A 23,230-nucleotide genomic window follows, 5' to 3' on the forward strand; every position below is an offset into this window, starting at 1 on the left:
CCATTCCCTCAAAACTGCATAGCATCTACTGGGTAGATGGCTACACCACATCTGTGACAGTGAATCGTTAGCGACCTTCAGCAGCAGAGAACGAGATACACTTTGAAGCCCGGAAAACCTGCTGGTTTTCTGCAGTCACTGTCACTGACAGAGCGCAGGGTCTTGGCGGCTCCAGACATCCCCCGCATGAGCAAGGTCTAGCGGCCGCCACCTTTCCGAAGAAGGTGACCACCTCCCCCTCGGTGCACCATTCTGCGACCACTCGAGTGCCTCGTGCCGGTGGATCTTACCTGGTAAAGTGGGCTTTCCTTGGCTGGGTGCATGGCCTCGCCGCCATCGCCAAACCGCCCGGCTATTCAGCGCTGCCATCCTCTGCCTCGATGCCCTGCCACTCCCTCTTACAACCCTCACTTTTGGCTTTGTTCCTTCGTTCATAATCAATCGCTTGTCGCGGACCCTCTATTTGCCTGCTGCATCCTTTTGGTCCTTCGACATTCGCTCAGGCGACACCGAATCCCTTCTGAACATGGCAGTGCGCTGCTGTACGTGAGCGGCCTTTTCGAGAGCTCGTTGCTCGTTTTCTTGAACATAGATTCTCCCTTTCGAACCCCGCCATCATGGCCCGATCGTCCTTCCGATTGTACGCGGGTTGCCTCGCATTGCTTGCTTTGGCTTCCTCGTCGACGACCCTGGCTGCGGCTACACCCCCGAATGCGCCCAAATCATACTGCCCCATCTTCTACTCCGAATCCCGGCCACCCTCCGATTGCGAAGCCAAACAACCAGCGACCTTCCTCCAGACGCCCCAGTCTGCGAAGAGGGCTTCGCTAAATACAGAAAATATTAAAAATGAGCCCCTCGAGGCTGCATTTGAGGCCCTGACGGTCATGCAACATGACTTCTTCGTGCCTGATCAAGGGACGTGGCCTGCAGCCATCGACTGGACTGCTGCAGTCATGGAGACGATGCTCTCAGGTGCTCTGACTTCATTGTCGCAAGCATTGGCTGTCCTAGACTTTGGCGGACACTCTGACAAGGGTGCCAAACGAAACTTGATAGACACATTCTTTACCCAACTCGTGGCCTCATATTTTGGCCAAGATGATGTTGCAATTCGTCACCAGGTGAGTTTTCTCCAATATTCAAAGCCAACGGAGCAAGCCAGGTTTGACTTGCTCGCAGGCCTTCGACGATATTCTTTGGGTTGTCCTCGGCTGGGTTGACGCCATGAAATTTATCGACATTCACACCGAGTTGTTCTATCCTCGGCCTGGGCGCAATGAGAGCGCAACGCCCGGTCTTGGAGATGCGCTCCAGAACGGCCCCTGGCACGGCCAATTCTGGATTCCGTCTTTTGCCCATAGAGCTAGAATCTTTTGGGACCTGGCATCCAAGGGCTGGGACACTCAACTTTGCGGCGGTGGCATGAACTGGAACCCTAGGTTGGAGCCTTACAAGAACGCCATCACCAACGAGCTGTGGATTTCTGCCTCCATCCAGATGTATCTCTGGTTCCCTGGGGACAACAACACGACCCCTTGGATCAACAGCGTGAGTGGTGTGAAAGCCACGCGGGAGCCCAAGTACCTTGCTGCTGCCATTGAAGGCTACAAGTGGCTCACTGGCGTCAACATGACCAATGAGGCTGGCCTGTACGTTGATGGCTATCACGTCGATAGGTCCAAGCCTGGGAATACAAACTGTGATCAGCGCAGTGAGGCAGTCTTCACTTACAACCAGGGCGTTCTTTTGACCGGCCAACGAGGTTTATGGGCTGCCACAGGAAGCGCGACGTATCTCGAAGACGGTCACAGACTGATCCAAGCCGTCATAAAGGCATCTGGCTGGGATTTGGCATCTGACAAGCCAGTTGATGACCTTTCAAACCTTCCTCCGGGATATCTTCCCCCTTGGCGGGGACTAGGCCGTGGCGGCATTATGGAAGACCGATGCGATGCCAGCGCAACCTGTTCGCAAGATGGACAAACCTTCAAGGGCATCTTCTTCCATCATTTTGTCGCGTTCTGCCAGCACCTCGACCCAGCAGATGTCCAGCAAGGCATGACTGTGAATGTGCAAGCGTACGAGCGTATCAAGACGGCCCATGGATCCGCGTGTCAGGCGTACTCAAAGTGGGTAGAGCACAACGCAAAGGCGGCTCTCCTGAGCAGAGACCGCGAGGGCCGCTTCGGCACCTGGTGGGGTGCAGGCATCTTCCAGGGCGTGACGCCAACGATGGAGACGGACGGCGTCCCTGACAACGAACCAAACGTGACCGATTACCGCAACTACGGACTCCCGCATGATGGCATTTGGGCCGACGGAAACCCAGATAAGGTGTGGGCACCTAACGGCGCGGCGAAACTGAACCAGACCAGGAGCTATGTGCTGGTTGGTGGCCAGGAACAATCTGGACAGCATGTGTTAGATCACTCAAATGGACAGGGACCGCGAGAAGAAGCGGACGTAGACGGAACCGAGCGGCGAGATCCCGCTGCGGCGACGGCGGCGGCGGGTACGAGCGGCGATCCGAACGACCGCGGGAGGGGTAGGACCCCCGAGACGCAGAACGGCGGCATGGCCCTCATGCGGGCCTGGTGGGAGCTCTCCAAGGGCACTCGCGAACAGCAGCGCGCTGGACGAAGATGAAGTCACGAAGTGTTGGATAGCACATTGCCTTCTTTTTGGGCCTATGAAGTATAGATGAGTACCGTTAAAACGCATGCACAGCCGCCGGACGGTTTAAACGAACGGCCTTACTTTTGGGACACATCTGCCTTGCAGTTTACCCCCCGGCGCTAGCTACACCTGTGACTTCGTGCGTCAAAGTGCTTGCTGCGTGCTTGCTGCATCGTCCATTCTAATCGGGCATCCCGTATCGTTTCTTGAGATTACTCTGACCGCGCACGCTGCCTCCGCGGCGGCCCCTTGTTCTGAAGGAATACCTCTGGCGCTGACACTAGCTCACCACGCCCACGCGATTGGTCCAGCAGCCGAGTGCGAAAAGCTGACGTCCCTCGCAGAGGTCTCCCGTGGCTGGTCGAGCCCGACTCTCCATTGTCTGCTGGCGACCGGGGTGCGCGACTGGACGCACCCGGCAACTCGGTGCCGGCGGGCCCACTTGGTTCGCCGTGGCTTGGCAGCGCCCTCGCCCGCGCCTCAGTGCGGTCCTCTGGAGTTGCGGGACGCTTTCGAATGGGTTTCCCAATCGGGAGGTTGATGGCTTTGGAGGGCGGCGGCATCATGGCGTTTGGGTCTGTTGTTGAAGGGAGGTGGGATGTATAAAGGACGACGATGGGCACCGACGATGGGAATTTTAGAGGGCATCAACATCAGCATCATCGTCTTCGACAGCTTTTATACTCCTTTACGCAAAATCATCAAGCAACTCTTCCTTTGAGCCTTTATTCACTGCCTGTGTTCACATCGCGACTGCATCACGCACTTATCCCACACTTCACCAAACCAAACCAACCACACAACCACAAATGGGTCTCATCACCGGTCTCGTCTCAACAGTCGTCCACGTCGCCGCCGGCAGGAACCCCTACGGCCACAACCACAACCAACAGCCCGTCGTTACGACCGCCGGCTACGCCCCCGCTGGCCCCTCCGGCTGCAACCACGCCGGGCCCGGCGGCCAGCCCTGCGGCATCTGCTCCGTCGCCCTGCCCTTCGGCAAGGGGCGCCAGCAAAAGAGGGAGCGGCGCGCGCAGAGACATGCCGCCAAGGCGCAGCGCTTCTCGGGCGGGCGGTACCCCGGGTACGTCCCCGGCGGGATGCAGTACCAATACCAGCAGCAGTACGTCGGCGGACCGGAGGTGTACCGCGACGGCAGTGTGAGGCAGGAGGAGGGTGTTTGGGAGGAGAGGAGGAGAGCTTCGACTGGTGCCGACGACGCGCCGCCGGCCTATGAGGGGGGGGAGTCGTCGAGGGTGATGGCTAGGAGGAGCGTGGAGGTTCTTGGGGATGGTGATGAGAAGCATGAGTTGGAGTAGAGGCTTACGACGCTGTTTGCATAAGTAGTCATTCGGCGAGCGAGCACGGCGTTGGTTAGATTGGAGTCAATATCATTCCTTGGTTCATTTCACCTTTTATTCTTTTCCTTGCTCGATCTTGTCTACTCCACAGATGCCCAGATGCTGTTCGTGAATGCTGATGTACAATGGCGGCGCCGGGAATGTTTTCACCAACCGTCCTAAATCCCCTGCCAACTTTTTCCCCTGATGAAAGACCCCGGTATTTCCGCCCTGGTGGGTGACTTTATTCCTCGTCCACATGATGCGAAAAAAGAAGCTCGCTTCCTCCCTAATATATGTATGCGGTCATGGAAAACAACAGTCTACCTCTGGCCAGCAAGGCGACGGCTTTGGACCTCGCCGAGGGCCTTGGAGCCGCTAAGGAAGATGGAGACACCGACAATGCCGATGACGGGCAGGGTCTGGAAGAGGTTCCAGGTGCTGTAGTAGAGGAAGAAGACACCCTCCATGGCGACGATAGAGCCGAAGAAGGCGGCGTGGGAGACGGGGGCCGCGCCGAGGGCCTTGGAGAGGTGGTTGAAGTTGGCGCCGAGAGAGAGCCACTAGGAAGGTAGTCAAGTCAGCATCTGGTCATCCACAGTCGTAGATAAGGATGGAGAACGTACGCCCACGAGAAGAACGGGAATCGTGGCCAAAACGGCCATGACAAAGGCCAGCGAGATGATCTTGGGAGGGCTGCGGGGGTCCTCGCGGAAGATGTGGTTGATCTCGGGCTGCTTGCCGTAGCGGATGGGAGCGTCGTAGGTCGGGGCAGGGGCGGAGGCGTCGCGCTTTACGTCGAGGTCGAAGACAGTGGTGTCGAGGGCCTTGGAGGCGCCGAAGGAGCCGATGACGATGCTGGCGCGGAGGGGCTTGGTGGCCAGGAGATGCTGGACGGGGAGATCCTTCTGGGCCTTTGGAAGATGTAAGTGGGCTGACAATGCGATCAAGAAACAAAAGAATACATACGACATCAACAACGCCGCGGCCGTTCTCCTTGAGCTCCAGAGGGAAAGGAGCCTCGAGGCCACTCTCGGTCTCCTTGAGGATCAGGAAAGCCTGGTGCGGGCGCTTGGCCTTGTCACCCTCCTTGGCAGTGATGATGACCTTGAGGGAGTCCTTAGCTCCGAGGGAGAGGGCGGTCTTGAGAGGAGAGGTCGCGCTCAGCCTGTCGATGTGTCTGGTCAGCAATTGGGTCGAGGTCGAGGGTATTCCATCGCCCGCGAGAGCTTCAGCACCAGCTTCACTTACTTCTCCTTGGTGGCATCCTTGCCCTTTCCAGAGACAGAGACGGTGGCACTGTCAAATCCCCATGATGAAGCGGCCTGCGCGGCACCGGCCGCAAACAGCGCGAGGGCTGGCGTCAAGGAGTGGAGGAATCGCATTGTTGCTGTTTGGGCGGCTTGTCTGTTGCAGCTTGTAGCTGGAGCTTCGACATCGCCAGGTGCTGCTGCACTTATGGACAGCTTTCGTGTCCGTTACGAACTACCGATTGGCGCACGGGCCAGGCACAGCGGGACCCTGGTACGGTGCTTATGTGATCAGCACTGTGTTGCGGCACTGTACATGGAGGGCATGGTGAAAGCAACGTCGATGAAGACTGGGATGGACATAGTTGGGACTATATTTTGCTGAATGAATTGAACCTAAATACAAATACAATAATTTCGATTTAATGAGTGACTATTTTGAGACCACGATTCCGTGATCATCTTCCAGTACCTATCTAAAAAACGGAAGGTTTGGGATACTTGCGATGGAGTCACTTGCAATTGAATATGTACATAATGTGTTTCTACAAAATGTTGCAAGAAAATTTTTGTGCAGTTGGAATTGGAGCCTCAAAGCTCCGATTGAGAACGATATCACCTGGTTTTACTGAGATATTGACTCAAACGCGACGGTCTATGCATGCATACGTCTCCAACACAAGCATAGCTGCTTGCCAACTCCATCTACATGAACCAGAACTTGCTGTCTAAATGCCACAAAATTCAAAGCTCGTCATGAGCCGTCTCAGACTCCGCAATTTTCGGGAGGAACTCATCAACCTCCATCCACTCAGCCGCAAACACCGTGATAATGCGTGCCCAGTCACGAACGGTGGGCAGATCCAGGTGGTCGCCATCATCCGTAATCTTGTGCCACACGTCGGGGAACGGTGTAGGAATGATGTGCAGAATCTCAACGCCGCGCTCCATGAACGGCACATGATCGTCCAGAACGTATCCCTGGCTCAATCCACCGTTCTTCTTGTTCTTGTCCACGAGGAAAGGGCGTTTCGGATCGGACTCAAGCACACCGAGTTTGCGCATGCGGTCTTCAATCTTGGCCATTTTCTTGTACGCCCAGTGGGTAGAAGCAAAATATGAGGGGATTCGCGGGTTTGGGGCGCCCAGCAAGTCGATGAGGAGGAAGAGGCTGATGGACGAAAGTCCGGTCTTGTAGATCGAGTTGGGGTGGACTTCGGACTCCCAGCTTTGGGCAAGAGCTCTGGCTCATGTTAGACGGTTCAACAGCAACACTCAGGATGACGACATACCTGGCTCCGTAGAGCGAGTCGGTATCGGTCCATGAAACCCAAGCCTCCTCTCCGTCAAGAAGGATGATCTGGATTCCCTTCTCCTCCTCGAGTCCACTTCCAGCATCGCCCGAAGCCTCCATGGCCTCCCACTTCTTCACGAGCGCATCTTCGATGCTCCTGGCGGCGTGGAGCAGCATTGCACAAGGTGCCGCGCTGTCGATGGCTCCGATGAAGCCATCAGGATGGACCAGACTATCGTAGTGTGCAACAAGCGTCAGGCGCTCGACCTCGCCGTCCTTTGTCCAAGGGGGGTCGCGGCGGAAGATGAGGTTGGTGAAGGGTATGTCCTTATCCCCCGTCGCAGGCGTCTTGGAGGTTGAGTTGTGCCACTCGATCGTCCACTCGGGCAAATGCGCGCGGAAGAAGTCGACAAAGTGCTGCTGCACCTTGGCCGAGCCGGGGGTGCCGGGGACGCGAGGGATAAGGATCGGCGCCAGCAGGGAGCCAGTATGGATATCGAAGCTGTCGCCGCCGGAGGGGATCGCGCGGAGGGCCTCGTCGCCAAGCTCGGTGTAGGCCGTCGCGGGGGTGAAGAGCGAGCAGAGGACGAGGAGGATGGACCCAACGAGGGGTAGCTTCGGGAGGGAGGTCAACAGACCCATCGTGGCAGGGACAAGGTCGGCAGCAGCAGGTTCATGCTGCTGCTTCTCGTGGCCGGTGGAAAAGCAAGGTTTTATTGTGTGTGCTGATGTGTCGCTCGGCGGCTTCTTGCGAGAGGAGCCGTCAGGTCGCGACAACCATGTTGGGCGGGGAGAAAGGTGTCAAGTGGGAGAGGAGACCTTGAGGTCGAAATGCGACTCAGGTCCACGCCGGGTCCATGTCCCCGCCAAAGGGCACCAGCGGACGGTGCTTGCTGGGAAATATTCCGATAGCGGCTCCACCCACGGAGTTAGACCCACCGTTCCGGCTTCCCTAATGGTGCTAGGCGATTCTGGGGTCGTCAAACTGCCGGGCGGACCATCTGAGCAGCCAACTCAATCATCAACCTCCTTTCAATGATAACTGAGATTGAAGTCCGTAATTACGTCTGACTCCAGAGGATCAGACGTCTGCTTAATTCCTCGCAAAGTCCTAGGCCAATGAGGTAGGCCAGTGTCGGCCGAACCAAGCCATCGGTTCGCACTCTAAACTCCAACGGACGAACCGCATCGCCTATCGCCGACAGCCAGTCAAGCTCATGGTGATCTTCGGCGTTAACTCATGGCTACCATTAGTGGCACTTACACCAATGGCGATCAGTGGCATCAAGCCTCAGTTACAACATGACAGTCAGATTTCTTAGCATGAATCGAAAGGGATGCCAACAGTCACACAGGTGCTCTCAGACAGGTTAACGCCGCTGCACCACCTCGTCTAAGAAGTAAGCAAAGTGAAGTTATCGCCGTGTGGCTTCACCAATGACTAGGACTTGGGATCTGACATACAGCAGCCACAACAGCCTAAATGAGTTGCGCCCTTCTCATGGCCATATATACGGAGTGAAATATGTATAAAAGATGATGGGCTTCCCTTAGAAATTGAACTTCCCAGCATCATCACTCTCACTTACAGCTCTTACCTTGTTTACTGAAGCCAAGCTACATAACAAGCCTTGAATCTTTCATCAAACAAACAGCTTATCGCAGACTACTCCTCGAAGCATCCTAAATCAAAATGGAATCTCCAGTCTGGTTCATCACTGGCGCCTCTTCAGGTTTTGGCTTCGAAATCGCCAAGGAGGCCCTCGCTCGCGGCCACAAGGTCATCGCAACCGCGCGAAACCCGTCCAAGATCTCTGCTCTCTCCTCCTCGGGTGCTGACCTGCTCCTCTTGGACGTCACCGCCAACGAGGCTTCTGTCACTGACACTGTCAACAAGGCCTTCGCACTCCACGGTAAAGTCACCCACGTCATCAACTCTGCCGGCTACGTCCTCGACGGCACGGTCGAGGAGGCCGATGCCAAAGAAGCCTTCGATCAATTCAACACCAACGTTCTCGGCACTCTGAAAGTCTGCCGTGCCGCTGCTCCTCACCTGCGAGCTCAGGGCTTCGGCGTCGTTGTCAACATCGGCAGCCTTGGCACCTGGGAGAGCTGCGCTACCGCCGGGCTGTACTGCGCAACGAAGGCGGCCGTGAGCAACTTGACGGAGGCTTTCCGGGATGAACTTAGCCCATTCGGTGTTGACGTCTGCGCGCTCGAACCAGGCTACTTTCGCACCGGATTCCTCAACCCCGGCGCTCGCATCAAAGCCAAGGTAGACCTGGATGCGTACCAAACAGGCCCCGCTGGCAACTACAAGAAGTTGCTCAACGATGCAGACAATCATCAGCCTGGTGATCCAGTCAAGGGAGCCCGTGTCGTTGTGGACGTTTTCACCAAGTCTGGTGTTGCTGGGGGTAGAGAGATCCCCATCAGACTGGTTCTTGGTACAGACTGCCTGGCTGCGGTGCGGAAGAAGTGCCAGGAGACGCTTACGTTGATGGATGAATGGGAGTCGATCACGACCACGACCGACTTTTAGACGAAGCACATGGTAATAGTTTGTTGTGGATGGAACATCTAAAATTATATTTCGGGTTGTCTCATAATATAATATGTCTCTACGATCATCTAAGGGCCTTTCTTCCCGGTGTTAAATGGATGCTGCCATGAAATTTCAACTCATTTACTTGTTGGACCTTTTGGAACTGAAGACGCCCGCTGAACTTGACTTTTGGAAGACCGTGTCAAGTTTCTGCGCCCTTGAAGCTCAATGACAGGAAAGGGAAAGTGATTCTCACGTGGTATCTCATGTGTAAGTTGTGTGCTTGTTTGAAATTCCCGGCAAAATAATAACACGATTCCTTCATCCAAGCAGGTAATTCTACTTCATTGAGCAAAGTTAATACTTGCTTCGCATGCCCATTATTCTGCCTGTCTACTGTGTAAAGTCAAACTTGAAGATACATCGCCGAAAATGGGCACTGTAGATAAACACTGCAAAGAGCGTCATGCATGCAAACTTTGGGCAATGGATAAAATTCTCAAGAAATCAAGACAACACAACATATCATTGATATTGAAGCACTGAGATTGATATTCTTGTCTCTGCTGTAATATTCAATACATGATATATGCAACTTTTTGCGGTAAGGGCATGGTTAACGTTTACAGAAATCGCATGTTGCACATCTTTTCCACGTAAGAAGGGAAGCTTAACTCTACCGGAATGCTTATGATACTTGCGAAGCTATGAGACTTGATGTATGAATATTGTGTCTGAAACATAAAACTGTTCTATTGACTTTCACAGCTAATAGTCTAGTCGAGTGCTGCGTTATGTGCAAAAGTAATCAACATCATTTGGAATGATAAGTTATGAGTGTAACAGATTAGGACGAAGATGCGCATTCTCGCACTTGAGAAAACGACAGGGAACACGGATGCTAGCCATATCAAATATACGGATCTACTTGACAACTCAATGTTGAAACTCGTTGCGCGGCCTAATGCCTACCCATTTGAGATCGAGACAAGCTCGTGCAAGGTGAAGTATCTTCTTGAGGTAGAAAGAGCAGTTCTTCGCTTGATATCGCTTATTAACTCATTATTGCATCTCACCAAGAACTCAAAATTCAACTCCTTTTGTTATTGAACTTTGAACTTAGGAATATAAAAAAAAGAAACGAATGACCGTTCAGGTAGACCCAAAACAAAACCTCATATTCGACACATACATGATTGACTTGTTCGTAAATTGACATCTATCTGACAAAATACTTGACGTTGCGTGGTTCATCACGTCTGAATATACGATTGTGCGTCCATATACAAGGACGCTCCGCGGACCGGTGTACACGTGTGGGCTAGGTCATTCAACAAGCAGGATAGCTGAAATACTCATAGACTGGCCCTGATCATGGCGCCCTTGAGCTTGAACTTGAGCTGATATCGAGTACGCGAAATTTGCCAAAGCAAACAAGACCAAAAGTTCTTCCTGAGTATTGGTTTCTTGGGTCGGTGACATGTTTTTGAATCAGGGTTGGTTAAGTAGATGATGTAGCTTGCGCGCGCGGGGCAAAGTGACGGAATTTGCAAAGAGACCCTCGCACTTCGGACTCCCATTTCGTTTATCAGCCGGTCGAAAAGGGGAATCTGTATGCGCTGGGAAAATGCCGTGTCGGACCCCGTTCGGTCGAGCAGATCAATTGGGAGCATCCCGTCATCCGTTTCGGTTGGCACTGCGTCCGCCGCAAGATCTGCTCCGTTGCCGCTTCGGGTGCAAGGAATCACCCGAAAAGACTTTCCCGAGACGGGGTCCTACGGTTGTACTGATAAGGCCGTCGGGTGGGATGCCCAAATCCTAGCGTCAGGAGAAATGGCACCGAGACAGCATGTTCTAGAAACCGCCAGGGGGCTTTGACGAAAGATCCAATCGAAGCTGTTCCGGAAGAAACCCACATCTGAGCCGCAGGCAAAATGGAGGCCTAGGGACCTCTTGGAGACCCGTCTGCCAGAGTAAGATTCGTCTTCCCGCCAAAATGCCCCAGGTACTGCGTGTCGTAAATCTCTTCTCGGGTTTAAGAGTGCGTTGACCCCGGCCCTTCTTGTCAATGACGAATTTGACCTAGGTAACATCCCCTTGCCGGCAGCTGAAGCCGTGGGGACGACTCCTTTGGTGAACCCTAATATGAGCCATACGCAAGGTTGATATCTGATCGAGGGGCACAACCCCTGGAAGTGATATCGAAAGGTGGTGTCCCGAAGGAGAAAGGCCGGCAGACCCACTCATGCGCCGCTCGTAGCGGCATCACGGCTTACAAATGGAGGGAAGCGCCTTTTGCGGTGTTGCAAGCGGACCCCGAGGGAATGGAGCTTTTCTCCTAGAGCGGAAGGCTGTGATTAGGCAAAGAGTTGAGAGCCCAGACTGGTGCACTCAGGGGGCAGTCCCTGCCACACCCACCGCCGTGCATGTAGCGAGTGTTGTTGAGTCAACTGGCGGACTGAGACGGTCTTTCGCATTCGCGTTGCATGTTTGTACCTTTATACTTCCCGTGAATCGACCACGTGAATCGAGACTGGATGAGGTGTAAGTGAATGTAACGGTAGAAGGGAAAGATAGAATAGTCAGGGAATTCCCACTAAACCTTGGCTCCCATTTGTGATATTGAAGATATTGAGAAGCCCGTGTCAATGAACCAATTGAGCAACCATCCTTGGGGTTACTCCAATATCGAGCGTGAAACTTGACGGGTGTAAGTGTTTGCCAGACAATCGGGTCCGGACCCAACAGACAGCAAGTGTGGATAGCGGTGCGGCACGCGTGCAAGCACGCCCAAGAAATAAAGATCAAACGAACTGGTGGTCCTTTTAAAGGCCATGGCCGGAAGTCAGGTTGGATTTAGACGTTGGGGAATCTGGACTTCTCGGTAAAAATACGGGGTCAGCGGCGTCCGCTTCGGGGCACTTGAGGACCCCGATCGTCCGCCCGCGCGGACCCACACCCACCTTCCGCCTCCTGGACGACATGGCGGGCTTTTTACGTGAGGATCATCGCCAAGGCGGCCCGCCTCTATCGAGACCCATCCCACTTACACGCAGCCCAGGCAAGGCTTGCAGACAACCAACAACATGCAGGTATTTTCAAGACCAGGTTCACGTCCAGCTGCAGCAAACAACACATGGCCCCCTTTACTACGTCAAAAGCGTGAGATTTGGCTCATTCGGCGCACGGAAGACCCGGGGCGCTGGATCCAATTTGACAGCCCGGATTTTGAGATGGACCCCTTACGTATTATGAACCGTGGACCTACGGGGACCAGAGACACTCCGTGATGCTCATGATAAATCTAGAACTAGCCTTATTATACATGCCATGTTTCAAGTCTTCAGGCACATCTTTGCTTGCTTTTCCTCTTAACCTGACACAACTTACACTACTTTAAAGTCCTCTTAACAGGCCTTCTTCCTAATTGCCTTATTGTTTAGTTGAAGGCTGTCCACGGCACGTCGAGCGTACACCTGGTTGATGCTGATCGGTGAGCTTCGCTGCCTTTCCACGTGTGATGTGGAGGATCCAGGACTGACAATATACTTCTAGGGTAGCAAGATACACTTGCAGCCGCTCCATCAGCCAGACGCCCCTTTACAATCATACGACTATCGTACATAATATCACATCATGTCTGCGCCAAACATCCCCTTCAATAACGACCACACGGCGCGTGTGGCCGGAGACACTGGGAGCCAGAAGACCTTTGTCAACGAGCACGACGCCATTTCAACGTCGAACGAGAAGCCCCCGGTTTCGAAGGCGGTTGAGAGCAGCTCCTCTGCATCGACTTCAGATGAGGATGGAAACGACACCGAGTTGGAACGCCGCCATTCCATCGTTCAGGAACTCGCCCGAGAGTACACCCGGCACTCAGCAGTAAACATCGGCGACAACAACCACGCTCTATTTGGCGGTGATGATGTTGACAGCCCACTCAACCCAAATGGCAAATCCTTCAACGCCCGCAAGTGGGCAAAGACCCTCGCCAACGTCACGAATGAGCACGGTTCTGGATTTCGCAAGGCGGGCTTCGCCTTCCAGAACCTGAACGTTTTCGGTTACGGCCAGGAGACGGATTACCAGAAGGATGTCGGCAACGTTTGGTTGGAGCTTCCCAGTATCACCCGCAAACTCACCTCAAAGACGGGAGGCCAGCGTCGCATCGACATTCTTCGCGATTTCAACGGTGTTGTTGAGGCAGGTGAAATGCTCGTTGTCCTCGGACCTCCTGGATCCGGCTGCTCGACCTTCCTCAAGACCATCGCCGGCGAGACCAACGGCATCTACACCGACGAGCGCGCTTACTTCAACTACCATGGTATCTCCGCTAAGGAACTTCACAAGCACCACGCCGGTGATGCCATCTATACCGCAGAAGTCGATGTGCACTTCCCTCAGCTTTCCGTCGGCGACACGCTCACATTCGCTTCGCGGGCACGCTGCCCTCGCAACCTCCCCCCGGGCATCACAAGCGCCCAGTACTGCGACCATCTCCGCGACGTTGTCATGGCCATGTACGGCATCAGCCACACTATCAACACTCGTGTGGGCAACGAATACATCCGTGGTGTTTCTGGTGGTGAGCGTAAGAGAGTAACCATCGCGGAAGCCACCTTGGCCAACGCACCCCTGCAGTGTTGGGATAACTCCACGAGAGGTCTAGACTCAGCCAACGCCGTCGAGTTCTGCAAGACCCTCCGCTTGCAGTCAGAGCTTTTCGGCCAGACCTGTGCCGTCTCGATCTACCAGGCGCCTCAGAGCGCGTACGATCTTTTCGATAAGGTTCTCGTCCTCTACGAGGGTCGTCAGATTTTCTTCGGCCGCACCACCGACGCCAGACAGTACTTCATCAACCTCGGTTTCGAGTGCCCCGCGCGCCAGACGACACCGGACTTCCTCACCTCCATGACTGCGCCTTCCGAGCGTGTTGTCCGTCCTGGATTCGAAGGTCGTGTGCCCCGCACCCCTGATGAGTTCGCCCAATGCTGGAACGCCAGCCAGGAGTGCCAGAACCTGAAGGGAGATATCGAACAGTACAAGTCCGACCACCCCATCGACGGTGTCGACGCCCAGGCCTTCAGAGAGCAGAAGCAGTCTGTCCAGGCCAAGAACCAACGCCTCAAGTCCCCGTACATCTTGTCATATGGTCAGCAAGTCAGACTCTGCCTCTGGCGTGGCTTCAAGCTTCTCAAAGGCAGTCCCGGCTTAACACTATTTGCCCTGATCGCCAACTCTTGTACCGCTCTCATCATGTCGTCCCTGTTCTACAACCTCTCGGAAAGCACCAGCTCGTTCTACAGTCGATCTGCGGTTCTCTTCGTCGCCATTCTCGCCAACGCCTTCTCTAGTGCTCTGGAAATTCTCACGCAGTACGCACAAAGACCTATTGTCGAGAAGCACACCCGCTATGCCTTCTACCACGCCTCCGCCGAGTCTTTCTCTTCCGTTCTGGTCGACATGCCGTACAAGATCCTAAATACGATTTGCTACGATTTGATCATCTATTTTATGACGAACCTGAACCGCGAGCCTGGAAACTTCTTCTTCTTCCTGTTCACGACCTTCCTGATGGTGCTGGCCATGTCCGGTCTGTTCAGATCAATGTAAGTTCCCAATCGGGTTTCGCAATGACACTTGTAGCTAACTTCAAACAGTGCATCTCTGTCCCGCACGATGTCACAAGCCATGGTTCCCGCCTCGATCCTGATTCTGGCTCTGGTCATTTTCACCGGTTTCGTCATTCCCGTCGACTACATGCTTGGCTGGTGCCGATGGATCAACTACTTGGATCCTGTGGCCTACGGTTTCGAAGCGGTAAGCTTAAGTTTTTGAACGCATCGGAAACAGACACTGACCGCCATTTCAGCTGATGATCAACGAGTTCCACAACCGCGAGTTTGAGTGCGGTGCCTTCGTCCCCAGTCCCCTGTTTGAAGGCTATGAGAACGTTACTCTCGCCAACAGAGCATGCTCTACCGTCGGCGCCGTCCCCGGCCGTTCCACCGTCAGCGGAGACGCCTACATCGGATCGCAGTACAAGTACTTCAACTCCCACAAGTGGCGCAACGTCGGCATCCTCATCGCCTTCACCATCGGTCTCCACATGGTTTACTTCCTCGCCACTGAATATGTGTCTGCCAAGAAGTCCAAGGGTGAAGTCCTCGTCTTCCGTCGTGGCGTCGCCCCTCCTGCCAAGGGCAAGGACGATGTCGAGGCTTCCATGTCTGGACCTTCCGCTGTTGTCGAGAAGGGTGGCAGAGGGGCTGGTTCCGACAACGAGGGTGCGATCCAGGCTTCCACCAGCGTCTTCCACTGGAACGATGTGTGTTATGATATCAAGATCAAGGGCGAGCCTCGCAGGATTCTGGACCACGTCGACGGTTGGGTCAAGTAAGTGATTCTAAAGCTGATATGCCAACGTCAACTAACATCTGCCAGGCCTGGAACTCTGACGGCTCTCATGGGTGTTTCCGGCGCCGGAAAGACGACTCTACTCGACTGCCTCGCTGATCGTGTCTCTATGGGTGTTATTACAGGAGAGATGCTTGTTGACGGAAAGATTCGCGACCAGTCCTTCCAACGCAAAACCGGTTACGTCCAGCAACAGGATCTCCATCTTGAGACCAGCACCGTTCGTGAGGCTCTGGAGTTTAGTGCTCTATTGCGCCAGCCCGCTACTACCCCTAAGGCCGAAAAGTTGGCCTATGTGGACGAAGTCATCAAGCTCTTGGACATGCAGGAATACGCTGACGCTGTCGTTGGTGTCCTCGGCGAGGGATTGAACGTCGAACAACGTAAGCGCCTTACGATCGGTGTGGAATTAGCCGCAAAGCCGCCCCTCTTACTCTTCGTCGACGAGCCCACTTCCGGCTTGGATTCTCAAACCTCATGGGCTATCCTGGACCTGCTCGAGAAGTTGTCCAAGGCTGGCCAGTCCATTCTGTGCACCATCCATCAACCGTCCGCCATGCTGTTCCAGCGCTTCGACCGTTTGCTGTTCCTCGCCAAGGGTGGCAGAACCGTCTACTTCGGAGAAATCGGAGAAAACTCGCACACCCTCACATCTTACTTCGAGAGAAACGGTGCCCCCAAGTGCCCCGACGGCGCGAACCCTGCCGAATGGATGCTTACAGCTATCGGAGCCGCCCCTGGATCAACCACCGAGACCGATTGGCACCAAGCATGGAGATCTAGCCCTGAGTACCAGGCTGTCCAGGACGAGCTCCAGCGTCTCAAGTCTGAGGGCGCATCCCACATTGACTCTCAGGAAGACCAAAAGGCCTCGTTCCGCGAGTTCGCCGCTCCCCTCTGGGACCAGCTCCTCATCGTCACCCGCCGCGTGTTCCAGCAGTACTGGCGCACGCCCTCGTATATCTACGCCAAGTTCATCCTCTGCTGCTCCGTCGCCCTTTTCATCGGTCTCGTCTTCCTCAACGCCCCGCTCAGTATCCAGGGTCTCCAGAACCAGATGTTCGCCATCTTCAACATCCTGTCCATCTTCGGTCAGCTGGTGCAGCAGCAGATGCCGCACTTCGTGACGCAGCGCTCGCTTTACGAGGTCCGCGAACGGCCGTCCAAGACGTACAGCTGGAAGGTCTTTATGCTGTCGCAGGTCATTACTGAAATCCCCTGGAACTCGCTCATGTCCGTCTTCATGTTCATCTGCGTCTACTATCCAGTCGGCCTCTGGGAGAACGGCGACCCGAGCCAGCGCAGCGAGCGTGCCGGTCTCATGTGGCTCCTCTTCTGGCAGTTCCTCATCTTCACCTGCACCTTCGCGCACGCCTGTATTGCCATCACCGAGACGGCTGAGATGGGCGGTAACCTGGCCAACATCCTGTTCATGATGTGCCTGCTGTTCTGTGGTGTCCTCGCTAGCCCCGAGCAGATGCCCGGCTTCTGGATCTTCATGTACAGAGTGTCACCGTTCACATACCTATTATCGTCTATCCTGTCCACCGGTCTGGCCAACTCCAAAGTTACCTGCTCCGGGAACGAGTATATCCACTTCAACCCGCCCGCCAACGACACCTGCGCGACGTTTATGAAGGGATACATTGACCAAGCCGGAGGATACCTCCTGAACCCCGATGCCACGACCGACTGCAACTTCTGCTCTATCGCCGACACCAACGTCTTCCTCACGTCCATCAGCTCCAACTTTGACAACAGATGGCGCGACTTTGGCATAGGCATGGTGTACATTGTGTTCAACATCGCCGCCTCCCTGTTCCTCTACTGGCTGGTTCGCATGCCAAAGAAGAGCAAGAAGGCCTAAGCCAACACTCTCCCCCTCTCTCTCACACACACAACATCACGACGCAAGGATTCCACTAAGCAGCACACAGTCTGCGATCATCACAAACAACTTCTTCTCTTTCTCTAATGTCACCTTTTTCTCCCTCAAAGAATATTACTGCATATGTATGATGGGCATCATAGATGTTTCCTTAAAGTCTGGGTTATGGATTACATGGGCTAGAATTGTCGCAAGATCATTTTGTAGCATTCAATAAACTGAGCATCTCACGAATGAAACAAGTCTGACTGGGTTGACGAGGGATGTTTCGTGGCGTCCAATGACGACTCATTGGACTTGGTAATCACAAAGCCTGTCTACTACAACCCGTGTCTTTCTGTGGCTTGTTTTACTAGGCCGTTAACCCTTTCCCCTCTGTACACCCACGCTCAGGAACTCGTAGCCCATCGTTGCGTTGTCACGCCACCCCTGGACGTTATCAGAAAGCCAACCCAATGCCTCACCCAACCTGTAATCACCACCTCACCTGAGCAACAAGAACTTCACCAACAATCCGTTTATACACGTTCCGTTGACGGTGGGTCCTTCTCATATCCATACCCCCTATCCACTCCCTCACCAAGGCGATGAAGTCCCAAGCAGTCATGCCGCTCTTGTGAGCGCCTATAACAGGCGGGTTCCGCCTCTCCACTAACCTGAACCCGTTCGCAGAGAAATGAACATAGGTAGCCAGCTTTGCGTAAGGCGGGAAAGTCGCGTCGTGCTCGATCACGTAGATATTTGGGCTGTCGCAGCCCCACAAACCAGGGAGGTCTCTCCAGGAATTGGTGGCCCTCGCCGCTACAAGGCGCAGGAACAGCGAGCGCGGGCCCGGCATCTCCATCAGCTCCGGTATCGTCTGCGTATTCGGGTCAAAGGCCCACGAGCCGTCGTACTCGAAGGCGATCGCCTCGCGGAAGGCAAATGTGGACTGGTTTCCTATATATCCCAGGTCTCGGACGGCCTGCGCTTCGTCTACGTAGAGATTTTGAGGGACTTGGATGCAGACCAGATCTCCGCCCGGGAAAGTCGCAAAGGGTGCGTCGACGCCGTCAACCCTCACGTTACGGGTTCCAATGGACTCTGGTTTGTCATACACTCGGTCGGAGTGCGGAAGACGTCGTGGGTAGCGTTTGGAGAAGTACTGGCTGATGGCGCTTCGCGACTTTCGACACGCGCTCCAGAGGCCGTAGTCCGCGGCATACGCGGACGGGTTCCCGTGAAGCCACCGAGAGCCCGGGTGTGTGGCGGGCGTGAAGGTGGATGGTGCCGCAAAGAACTTTCTTCCCGAGGCGTTGGCAGGCTCCTTCTCTTCTTGCACGGAAAAGAAGTGAGCGCCGTGCATTTGCGGACTGATGGCCAGCTTCCAGATCGGCCAACGCAACTCGGGAGGAAGCTCTCGGAAGAGAGTAAAGGTCGAAGACATTTTACTTGTGAAAGATAGATATTCTGTAACGTGATAGTGAACTGGATAATAAGATGCGTTAAGAACTTGCGAGCCCGCGGAACTTATACACCCGAGGACTCGGTAACGGGCACCCGGAAGGAAGGTTCAGGTTTTTCATGGTTGCTGAGGGACGGACTCTACTTCTTACTGCTGTCATGCTGCTGTCACAGTTCTTGGCCGTCTATAAAACTCGGCTTCAAACGAGACGAAATAGAGAAATTTGTAAAAGCGATATTGATGCAAAGACTCTGGCTGTACCCAAAGCCAGAAAATTTTGTACCGAAATACATCCGGTTTTCACACGATCTGTATCGAATTGTCAGTAACGAATAAGGTCTTTGGTATCACGATCTACATCCTCGTAGCAGGCATGCAGACTTTCATGAAGACTTATGGGCTGGCCATACATGATTCCCACACATGACACCAGCTTAGCGGCATTTTCCTCCAACTTGGTTCTGAAGTAATATATTGTAGGATCCGTGGTGTCACAGTTTGAACGTCAGGCTAGACAGCGTTCCATCTTAAACATTAGGACGCACTCATCCGGCGAGACTTCGACGACCGATAGCGGCGGCTTGCAGTCTTGTTGGAAAGGGAAAAGTAGAGACCAACTTCCCAATCGCAGTCTTGCAGTGTTTTGTTGCCTTCATGGGACACGTTTTAATAGTCCTCGGATGCAGCCATGTCTCTATGAGGCGTGACCTCCTCACAGATCATAGCATTACGGCGAACACAGACTCGGGTAGAATCATTAAACATCTCATCTACTCATATGTCTATCCATCAAAGGGGAAAGCGCAACGCAAGCGAATGGGTATAAAGCAGCTTCCAAAAACACAAGTCCAGCCCGCCCATGATCCAAACCCTTTTCGATCCTGATCCCAACACCCCAAACCTTCAGCAGCACAGCGTCAACTAAACGCCCCCAGCAGCCATCTCCTCCCTCGTCCTCTCCTCGGCCAGAGGTTCCATCGCCGGCTCCCCCTCCCTCTGACCCCTAGGCTCGCTCGGCTGCAGGTTCAGCTTGCGCATCAGCTTCACCGCGGCCCGGTTCTCCTCCCGCTCCTCAGCCTCCTTCTCGAGCACCTTGCGCTCCTTGGCCGCGCTCTCGCTCTTGTCCATCTCGTCCTCCTCGCGCTTCTTGAACTCCTCGGGCGCCACGATCTTCTCCTTCTTGAGCGACAGCTTCTCGAGCGCCTTCTTGCTCTTCTGGTGCGACTTGACGTACACCTCGAGCCCGACGAGCACCGCGTACGACTTGGAGATGGACACGTGCGACGTGTCGACGCCGGCCTCCTTGAGCGACTTGACGAACGCGCGGAAGTTCGACGCCGGCGGGCGGTAGTGCCCGCTCAGCGGCGACAGGCTCGACAGCCGCCCGTTCTTGATCTTGATCAGCCCCGCCGCCGAGATGCGGCTGCCCTGCAGGAAGCTCGAGTGCTGGAAGGCGCCCGACGCCTTGATGCCGACGTACAGCCGGAAGCTCGTGTCCGCGACAAAGATCCACGTGTTCTTCTTGACGGACTTGCGGAGCAGCTTGTTGAAGACGGTCGTCGCCGAGATGTGCGAGACCTTCTTCATCCCCGTCGCGCCGTCGAACTCGGGCGTCGCGTACTTTGCGGCCCGGTCGGCTTCGAGGGCCGACTCGACGGACGACTCGGAGCGGCTGTCGTCGACGTCGCGGCCCTCGGGGGGAGGGAGGTTGGTCTGCGACCACGCGGGCGTGGGGTCGTCGGCCGGGACGATGCCGTGAACGCTGTCCTTGTAGGACTCGGTGGTGTCGATGCGCTCGCCGTTCTTCGCCCAGGTAAGCCGCCCTTCTGAGTCGACTTGCACCAGGTAGTACTGTCTCTCCTCTCGCGACAGGTATCTGACCTGCTCTCTCTCGAGCCTGTCGCGCGGACACGCCTCCATCTCAACGTTCTTGCCACCACCGTAGTCCAGCCAATAAAAGAAGTTCTCATTCGTGTCCGACTTCTTCCACTCCTCGTGATACACGCGCAGGTTGCTGCCGTAGCGGTGCTTGAGGTCGACCATCTCAAGGAAGTACTGCAGACCCATCATCTTGGAATCCTTCTTGCGCTTCTCGATGGCCTCGTCACGTCTTTTCCGCCGCTCGGCCCTCTGCTCGGGCGACTCTGTAGAATCATCCGACGAGGACGAGGATTCGGCCTCAATATCGGTGTCGTCGTGGCCGGCGCGCCTCGCTATGGTCGCCGCTTTCCTCCAGTTGTCCCGCGCCGTCGTCGGTTTCATACCGCCATCCGAGTCCCGCGACAGCACACTATGCTCGTCGCCGCCGTTGACAGACAGTGCCGCAGAGCTTTTTGCCCTCGGCCTGTTCATCTCGCGAAACCGCATCTCCTCGATGGCCGACATCCACCTCGTCGTCGGATCCAGCCCGAAGCCCTTCATCTCTCGCCTCACTCTATAGCCACGGTAATTGCGCTGGATGAGCGCCGCGGCATTCTTCATCGCTTCACTATCGCTCCTATTTCTCGTTGTTGGCGACTTCAGAGGCGCCTCGACCCCGGCCCCGGCATCTTCAGAGTGCCGGGGCGAATGCGACTGCTGGCTCTGCATCGATCTCCTCTTGGAAGTGCGGTGGGTGAGTTTGATTTCCTCCTCGCGCTCGCGCTGCACCTCTGCAATCTTTTCGAATTCGTCGCGCGACGGCGGGACGAGGCTGTCCATGTACTCCTGTCGCGAACTGAGGTTGGTGCTGGTGTGGGACTGCGCGAGCGAGCAAGTGTCGTCACTCTGCGCCGCCGTTGCAGAAAAGTTGCAATCTGGGTGGTGGGAAATGGAATCCTCTAGGGACGATCTTGGCACGGGAGGGCTCGCCGGCGGGGTAATTGCGGCGCAGGAAACGTGCTGGTGCTGCTGGTGCTGTAGAGGAGGGGTCCTTTGGGGTCCAGATTCGTCGTCCTTTTGAGTGTTAAGTTGGTGCTCGTGCTGCAGCTGTTCAGAAGCCGGTTCCTCTTCGGATTCGGGTCCGACGGCAGGATAGCGGCGGTTGCTGGGGTCGAGTTTCGTCATCATGGCCGTTGCCGCTGTGGGCGCTGCAACGGCTGCGGCTGCTGCCAACGCTGCCACTGCGCCTACGTCTGCGGGGTCTGCCCGGTTGTGACGAAGGCGAAAGGAGAGGGATCTGGCCCGAGAGCCGGCTGGGGCGAGCATCCGGTCTTCTGATCGTTCCAAGTCGGAACTATGCTTTGGGTTGGTGGTGGTGGTAGTGGTGGTGCTTGGTTGGTGCCTCGTCGGGATGTAGGTGGTTGCGAAATCGAGGCGTATTGTTTGTAGACCGATGTTTCCAATGTTAAAGGCTGTTTTAGTGAGGCTGCAGCAGTGTAATGCGGGGGTCAATATGTGTCGTCTGGAACTTGAACAAGAGTCTTTGAAGGTCGGCCAGTCATGGGTAATTATGGGGTTGAAGTAAGCATATCGAAGAGAAGGGGGCCAGATGTAGTGGATAAAGTACTAGTCGAGAACGCAGTCAAGAGTAGTCAAGAATTTGCCGAGACGGTTAGACCCTTTCCCAATCACTAAAATATATTAGAGCCGGTGGGAACGTTGAATAGGGTAGGATAGGAACGGTCGGCGTCCCCTTCTAGAAGAAGAGGAAATCTCATGACAATAAACATCGCCCTGCATCATACAACGGGCCATCCTTGTCAGCAAGCGGCTTGGGGGCGGGCTCGTTTCTCCATATAACCCAGCGAAGCAACAAGGTGTGTGCTGCTCAGCCTACGACTGCTGGCGTGTAAATGCTGGGCTGTGACGCAACCTAACACATTTCAGCACACTCGTTTGACCAAGAAGTTGAAAAAACCCCCGTGGGCGAAGACGGCGACGGGACGCGCTGATGTCTTCGGGATCCCGGATTGCCTCTGGGTGCGCGGCCGTGATGCGTAACTTTGTTCCTGCGGCCTCTTCTCCCGCCCGCAGTCCGTCTACTTGTTGAAGAAGGCGCCTGTGGCTTGTGCAGACCGAGAAAGCCAGTGAGATGCTATCCAGCCAACCCGATAGGCAACCTCGACCACCCAATCAGTCTAGGCGTGGCTGTCTAGACGAAAGGGCCAACGGAATAGACAGGGAAACCCCGAAATAGCAGGCCACGGCCACCTTACAGCTAACTAGCTCATCGGCAGAGAGAGGCACTGCTGGTAGACGATCTCTCAACCGCATGTCTGTTTTACGTACAGACTGAGACTGGGCTGCATTGGGCGCTCACGACGGTCTTGGTCCGCCTTGGAAGGACGCCAAACGGTCACCAACCCCCACCAAAAGTTTCCAGCCCTGTTAAACATTACGCGTCCTAGTCAGTCTTGCGGGGGAAATGCTCTCCAACCACGATCCTCGCC

General features: G+C 55.0%; 8 protein-coding genes across 8 annotated transcripts; 4 read left to right on the forward strand and 4 right to left on the reverse strand.

Moving 5' to 3' along the window:
- Positions 1-617: 617 nt before the first annotated feature.
- On the forward strand, positions 618-2,649 carry DCW1-8 (Mannan endo-1,6-alpha-mannosidase DCW1; the record flags this gene model as incomplete). Its single annotated transcript, XM_037324997.1, has 2 exons — positions 618-1,124; positions 1,183-2,649. The coding sequence occupies 2 exons, from the start codon at positions 618-620 to the stop codon at positions 2,647-2,649; spliced, it is 1,974 nt and encodes a 657-aa protein (XP_037176272.1).
- An 839-nt stretch (positions 2,650-3,488) lies between these two features.
- CGCA056_v009751 (uncharacterized protein) lies at positions 3,489-3,998 on the forward strand (the record flags this gene model as incomplete). Its single annotated transcript, XM_037324998.1, has 1 exon — positions 3,489-3,998. One exon carries the CDS (start codon positions 3,489-3,491, stop codon positions 3,996-3,998), a length of 510 nt encoding a protein of 169 aa, XP_037176274.1.
- Positions 3,999-4,342: 344 nt separating this feature from the next.
- On the reverse strand, positions 4,343-5,404 carry ostd-1 (Dolichyl-diphosphooligosaccharide--protein glycosyltransferase subunit 2; the record flags this gene model as incomplete). Its single annotated transcript, XM_037324999.1, has 4 exons — positions 4,343-4,582; positions 4,646-4,933; positions 4,989-5,187; positions 5,271-5,404. 4 exons carry the CDS (start codon positions 5,402-5,404, stop codon positions 4,343-4,345), a joined length of 861 nt encoding a protein of 286 aa, XP_037176275.1.
- A 609-nt stretch (positions 5,405-6,013) lies between these two features.
- Positions 6,014-7,205, reverse strand: QPCT-1 (Glutaminyl-peptide cyclotransferase; the record flags this gene model as incomplete). The annotated part of the gene is made up of 2 exons (XM_037325000.1): positions 6,014-6,512; positions 6,562-7,205. The coding sequence occupies 2 exons, from the start codon at positions 7,203-7,205 to the stop codon at positions 6,014-6,016; spliced, it is 1,143 nt and encodes a 380-aa protein (XP_037176276.1).
- Positions 7,206-8,256: 1,051 nt separating this feature from the next.
- Positions 8,257-9,105, forward strand: CGCA056_v009754 (Oxidoreductase BOA17; the record flags this gene model as incomplete). Its single annotated transcript, XM_037325001.1, has 1 exon — positions 8,257-9,105. One exon carries the CDS (start codon positions 8,257-8,259, stop codon positions 9,103-9,105), a length of 849 nt encoding a protein of 282 aa, XP_037176277.1.
- Positions 9,106-12,744: 3,639 nt separating this feature from the next.
- ZRA1-7 (ZEB2-regulated ABC transporter 1) lies at positions 12,745-17,395 on the forward strand (the record flags this gene model as incomplete). The annotated part of the gene is made up of 4 exons (XM_037325002.1): positions 12,745-14,720; positions 14,772-14,931; positions 14,984-15,507; positions 15,556-17,395. 4 exons carry the CDS (start codon positions 12,745-12,747, stop codon positions 17,393-17,395), a joined length of 4,500 nt encoding a protein of 1,499 aa, XP_037176278.1.
- Positions 17,396-17,891: 496 nt separating this feature from the next.
- Positions 17,892-18,842, reverse strand: CGCA056_v009756 (uncharacterized protein; the record flags this gene model as incomplete). Its single annotated transcript, XM_037325003.1, has 1 exon — positions 17,892-18,842. The coding sequence occupies one exon, from the start codon at positions 18,840-18,842 to the stop codon at positions 17,892-17,894; it is 951 nt and encodes a 316-aa protein (XP_037176280.1).
- Positions 18,843-19,781: 939 nt separating this feature from the next.
- IQM6 (IQ domain-containing protein IQM6) lies at positions 19,782-21,905 on the reverse strand (the record flags this gene model as incomplete). Its single annotated transcript, XM_037325004.1, has 1 exon — positions 19,782-21,905. One exon carries the CDS (start codon positions 21,903-21,905, stop codon positions 19,782-19,784), a length of 2,124 nt encoding a protein of 707 aa, XP_037176281.1.
- Between the last annotated feature and the right edge of the window lie 1,325 nt (positions 21,906-23,230).

Source organism: Colletotrichum aenigma (assembly GCF_013390185.1).
Source record: "Colletotrichum aenigma strain Cg56 chromosome Unknown KSG_Cg56_contig06, whole genome shotgun sequence".
Classification (NCBI taxonomy): domain Eukaryota; kingdom Fungi; phylum Ascomycota; class Sordariomycetes; order Glomerellales; family Glomerellaceae; genus Colletotrichum; species Colletotrichum aenigma.